The sequence below is a fragment of the Pyxicephalus adspersus genome, chromosome 10, assembly GCF_032062135.1.
Source record: "Pyxicephalus adspersus chromosome 10, UCB_Pads_2.0, whole genome shotgun sequence".
In the NCBI taxonomy this organism is placed as follows: domain Eukaryota; kingdom Metazoa; phylum Chordata; class Amphibia; order Anura; family Pyxicephalidae; genus Pyxicephalus; species Pyxicephalus adspersus.
Window position 1 is genome coordinate 23,224,768 of NC_092867.1, and position 5,667 is coordinate 23,230,434.

At 37.6% G+C, this 5,667-nt stretch overlaps 1 protein-coding gene across 1 annotated transcript; it reads left to right on the top strand.

Annotated features, from left to right (window-relative positions):
- Positions 1-4,692: 4,692 nt before the first annotated feature.
- Positions 4,693-5,667, top strand: LOC140339952 (olfactory receptor 1C1-like). The gene has a single exon (XM_072424879.1). It carries the CDS (start codon positions 4,693-4,695, stop codon positions 5,665-5,667), a length of 975 nt encoding a protein of 324 aa, XP_072280980.1.

A 5,667-nucleotide genomic window follows, 5' to 3' on the forward strand; every position in this document is an offset into this window, starting at 1 on the left:
ATTTCCCTGCCCAGCTCACACAGACACAGACAGAGACGATGGACGCTGGAAGCTGCTGGCATCTCCGGAGAGATGCACAGCACAATGCAGGATTTCTGCATTGTGCTTGACATCTCACTGCAGATGCCAGCAGCAATAGCAAATCTTTTATTTCTGCAGGAGGAGCTGCGGACACTGGGTAAGTATTTGCTTTCAGTTGTAATCCGATTGTAATACAATGTATGACAATCGGATTGCAATATAACATTTGTTTACATTTAACCACCTGGTGAGAAAAACTCGGGGTTAATGAAAATTGCAAAAGTTTTTACCCCGAACATGCTCGGGCTTAACGGCCAGGTGGTTAATAACTGATTTAAATAAAATGTGCATTTCTTTGTAGACTTATAAAAGCAGGAAACAGATGTAAATATGCTAAAACTATACAATATCTTAAAATATGTATTGTCTTGCATCCATTTAGGACAGCGGTCTCCAACTTGAGATCCGCGGCTCTGGCCGGTGCACTCCCCAGCGGGGTCTGGAGAAGGGGGCACGCCCACCAGAGCCGTGGACCATGTCTCCTGTATGCTGTGTAGGTATCCGGTGTCTCTCGACACAACCCACCCACTCTCCCACCGCAGGCTCAGACCAGCAATGGGAAAGTGGGCGGGTTCAGGCATCATGATGCCACTCTGGGGGAAGTTTCTTACCCTTTGAGTGACACAGCTTACCGCACATGCACAGTCCAGAATCTATAAATTTAAACCGTCCATAATGTCCAAAAGGTTGGGGAACAACGAATTTAGAAAACTATACATCTAGAAAAATGTTATTGAAAATCAGCTACAGGCATAAAGTGAAGGCACCCAAAGGTACTTACACATACCTCTGCAACAGCTTTAAAAACCTGCAGATATGGCCAAATTGTGGACCACTCTAAAAGGCAAAACCATGCCACTTCTTCAAAATATTTAGGCTTGGCCATCCGCTCCTACCTCCTAAACACAACTCTTAGCCGGTAAGGCAGCCCATATTTGTGATAAGGCAAATCAAATGTAGAAAATTTAACAAGCGCCAACACTAGTGGATGCAAACTATCCAGAGTGTGATTACCTATGTATTCCAATTAAAATTCAAAAAATCACTGGAAGGGTCCCCAAGACTGTATTCTACAAAAGTAGGGACTCAAATTATTTTCAATTATCAGGACTTGTGGAACCTCTGCTAAAACCAATTGTGTTAAAAGCCAATAAGAATGAAAGTCTCTTACATTGTGGTAATGGAAGGAATGCCCCATACAGTAATGACTAGAATACCAGCTTCATAGACACCTAAAACTATTATTAAAGTCATGTAGCTGGCTCTAGTAAATGGTGTCAGTCCCAGAACTATGCAGGCATCATCAAATAGGAAAAGGACAATCAGCCACAATTTGAGGAAACCCTGAAGGAACCCTTGTTGAGAATGGCTGATCTAGGAGGGGGTGCTGAGAAGTTCCTGGCTTTGCCCAGAATTAAGAGAGCCAGAGTTATGAAATAACACATTTATTCAACATATCCCCCCTGAGACTGATGCACTTGGTACAGCGTAGTTGCAGCTTTTCTAGACCGTTCAAATAAAAGTCTTTTGGTTGGGCCACAATTCAGCTCTCAGCAGCATCTTTGACAATGCCCCTTCAGGTGTTTCTTCAAATTCTGGAACAGATAATAGTCCAAAGGGGCCAGGTCAGGTGAGTAGGGGAAGTTGGTGGATCAATTGGAAACCCAAGGTGTTCAATTTGGCAGCCACAACGATTGACGTGTGGGCAGGTGCATTTTACTGCAAAAAAATGGATCCCTTTGGTCAACTTTCCACGGCATTTCATCTTAATTGACTCCTTCAGCTGGTCCAGGAGGTTAGCATGTTACTGTCCATTGATACTAGAGCCCTGAGGTAGGTAATCCACCAACAGAATACTGTCTTTGTCCCAGAAAACGGACGCCATGACATTTTTGGCCGATTTCTGGATTCAGAACTTCTTCGACCATGGGGACCCGCTGTGGCGCCATTCCTTTGACTGTTCCTTGGTTTAAAGATCATAGATGTGGAGCCAGGTTTCATCCTCACTAACCTAGCCAAAAAGTCCTGCGCAACTTCAAAATGGGCTAAAACTGCTTTGGATGCTTCAACTGGTTCCTTCTTCTGATCACTGTTCAAACATTTCGGCATCCACTTCGCTGAAAGCTTGGGCATGTCTAGGATAGTGGTGATAACAAACCCAACACGCTCCCATGAGATGTCAAGTATCTGGGCTATCTTTTTTGCAGAGATTCACCCGTCCTCAATAATCAGCTCATGGACAGCATCGCAGGTTGCTATGGTCAGTTGAGGTTGGGGGGCACCCACTGCAGCGCTCTTCCTCAACGGTGGAATGCCCAGTCTTGAAACGAGATATCCAGGTTTTGACAGTGCTGTAGGAAGGACACTTCTTCTCCAGTGTTTGTGACATCCCAGCGTGAATGTCCTTTGCTGACTTTCCCTGGAGAAACAAAAATTTCATAATGGCCCGTAACTCCAATAACATGAAACTTGTTTGTGCCTCTGCCATCCCAGCTTCTCTATAAAAGAAAAAACAGTTTTAAGAATCACAAAGACCTGATATTTGCACAGTTGCATACTATGATATTAGGCTGTCATATGCCCCCACACTCATTTTTCTATTTCATCTGGAAGGGGGAAAAGCCAGGAACTTCCCAGCACCCCCTCGTAGATGTTTCATGACGGTAGTATATATATAGCTCTGCATAATAATAGAATTTTGTCTAACTTTTTATACATTTTCGTAGGCATGCAATTTCAGAGTAAATCTTCCAATTATTAGTTCATGAATGTCCATTTTTTATTTTGCTATTTAAATATTAAATACAGTGCTACATTTCACATCTTACCAAACAATACTTTAAAACTTTATTTTAATATAATATCACCTAATATTTAAATATGTATGAAAAGAATGTAAACACAAGTTTTAAAAAATCTTTTTACTTAGTTGGTTTTGCAGCTTTGGGAGATGTAATTATAAAAACAACATTCTTTTTTATCATTATATTCCCTGTAGTAAATGGCTAATTTATACCTTTACATGAATCATGAAGCTAATAAAGCCTTCCAAGTAGATTTTCCTTTGTGTGACATACAAAGCTTTGGTATCTTGTGTAAGTTTTACTAACATTGCATTTTTTATTCTTTTCAGGAAAATAATATATCCATGTGAACTAGTTCCATTGCGTGTACTTTTTTTTAAAGTACAAAAATGTATTTGGGGCATTTAAAATAAGGCTTTAAATTAATTCACCTAGACTGTGCAGAGGAAACATAAACAGGAACTTCACAAGCACAAATGGACTACTGTCACCGATTGAAGGTTCACTGGACTAGGAAATTACAATTTCTGTATTTCAGCATCCAATTCCTATTAAATAAAATATATTGCACTTTCTAAAAATTCTAGAATGAATAATTTAGTATCTTTAAAGTATATTTAAACTCTACATAAAGAGGTAATAACTTCCAGGTTACTAATACTGAGATGACTTTTTTTTCTTTCTTTCTACCTAAAAATCTTGTCAGTAACACATTTCCTTCCTAGGATACCAACTTTCTTTAAACTCATTGGGCCTAATTTATTGGAAAAGATAGACTTTTCTCATAGGTGAAATTCAGTGATCCACCAAACCTGGAATGGATTTCTTAAAAATCATTTACCAATACTTGGCTAATATTTTCCATTTCCGGACCAGATCCATTTCAGGTTTGCTGGATCACCCGGGTTCTTCCATAATATTCTACCTTCTCTAGTCTTGGAGATCTTTAATAATTCAGCCTATCTTTAAAACATATCTTTTAAAACATATCTTTGGACTAAAACATATCTTTGGACTAAAACATATCATACCTTCTTAACATCATTACACAGAGCATGGTGTTTTATAGTTTACAAAATGAGACTGGGAAAGCTGTTGACCACCAATAACACATGATATAGGATTAAAACTAAATGTAACACCCTACTCATACACTAGACATAAATCCTCAAGGCAATAAAACTTCCTTGAAGCAACTAGTGATTTGAAACACTTAAATATTTTATTGTTACCTTTTATTGATCCATTTTTCATGTGTTTTAAGTGTTGATATTTATATTCAGCTTACATACCAAGTGCTGTAATTTAGAACTCCACGGACAATGCAATCTTCTATATATACTCTTCTTTGCACATGTTCCCCAATATTCAGCTATTTTCTATTAATATGTTAAAAAAAGATGGCACTTACAATTACATTACCAATATTGATTGTCTAACCCCACATATATTTTAATGTTAAAAAATGAATATATATTACCTACAGAATACTGATTTTATAGCCATAAAAAGAATGCTTCCTCTTGATTCTTTTTATCTTCATACAACATGCAACATGTGGTTTATTGAATGTGTAGAAAGAATGTGGAGGCCAGGCTCCTTTATATCCTATTGTTCTAGAAACATAATGATATTTTTTTTTTTCACAGCAAAACTAAATTACCTGTAAATTATCTTCAGTATACTTCTGGTATATGCAAAATAAAAGCAGAAGTTTTCTTGTTCATAGTCACAGGCAGCTCAAAATCAGAAAAATATTGCTTAGAATGCTACTATAAAATACCATGTATATTCCTTATATTTTGGCATGGAGATGTTTAATGAGACTTTAAAATCTAAATTTAGAGACTTTACCATTCATTGTTTCTCAGACATTTACAAAAACGAGAATTCTCTCTTTTTAACATTTTTGATCATGTATGTCAATATTTTACTTGGAAACATAATGGTTTTCACATGTATTATTCTGGACTCCCATTTACATACTCCTATGTACATCTTCCTGGGCAATTTAGCAGTCATTGACATTTGTTCAACTTCAAACATTCTACCAAAGCTTATGTACATGCTCTCTAGTCAGCAGAAGAACATGACATTCCAAGAGTGCATGACTCAAATGTATTTCTTTATCTACTTCACTTGTACTGAGTTTTTACTTTTGGCAGTTATGGCGTATGACCGTTATGTGGCGATCTGTCACCCCCTTCATTATTCCCTGCTCCTTAATCTCAAACAGTGCGCTTTATTTTTGGTTGGTATCTGGACCTCTGCAGCTTTGGAGCCAGTAATACATTGCATTTTTATAGCAAATTTGTCATTTTGTTCATCCCATCAAATCAACCATTTTTTCTGTGACATTTCCCCTTTGTTAAAACTTTCCTGTAGTGACACTTTACATATTGAGATTGCAACCTATGTATTAGGAGCCATTGTAGGCTTGAGTGCATTCACACTCACATTGTCCTCTTATGTGTTTATAATTTATACCATTGTAAATATTCGGTCAGCAGATGGAAGACGTAAAGCGTTTTTTACATGTGCGTCCCACTTAGCTTCTGTTCTTATATTTTATGGAACTTCTCTGTCACTCCATGTTAGGCCCATGTCGGCATATTCTCCAATGCAGGACAAATTGTTTTCTCTTCTATATATCATACTAATTCCAATTGCCAACCCTTTCATATATACCTTAAAGAACAAGCAGTTTAAAGAGTCTTTTAAAAAAGTTGTAACTCAAATGTGTACTGTTTTTCACGCTGTTGTTGTGATGTATTTCTATTGA

Coding starts and splice junctions, on each gene's coding strand:
- LOC140339952 (XM_072424879.1), top strand. CDS start 4,693: ATGGAGATGTTTAATGAGACTTTAAAATCTAAATTTAGAGACTTTACC.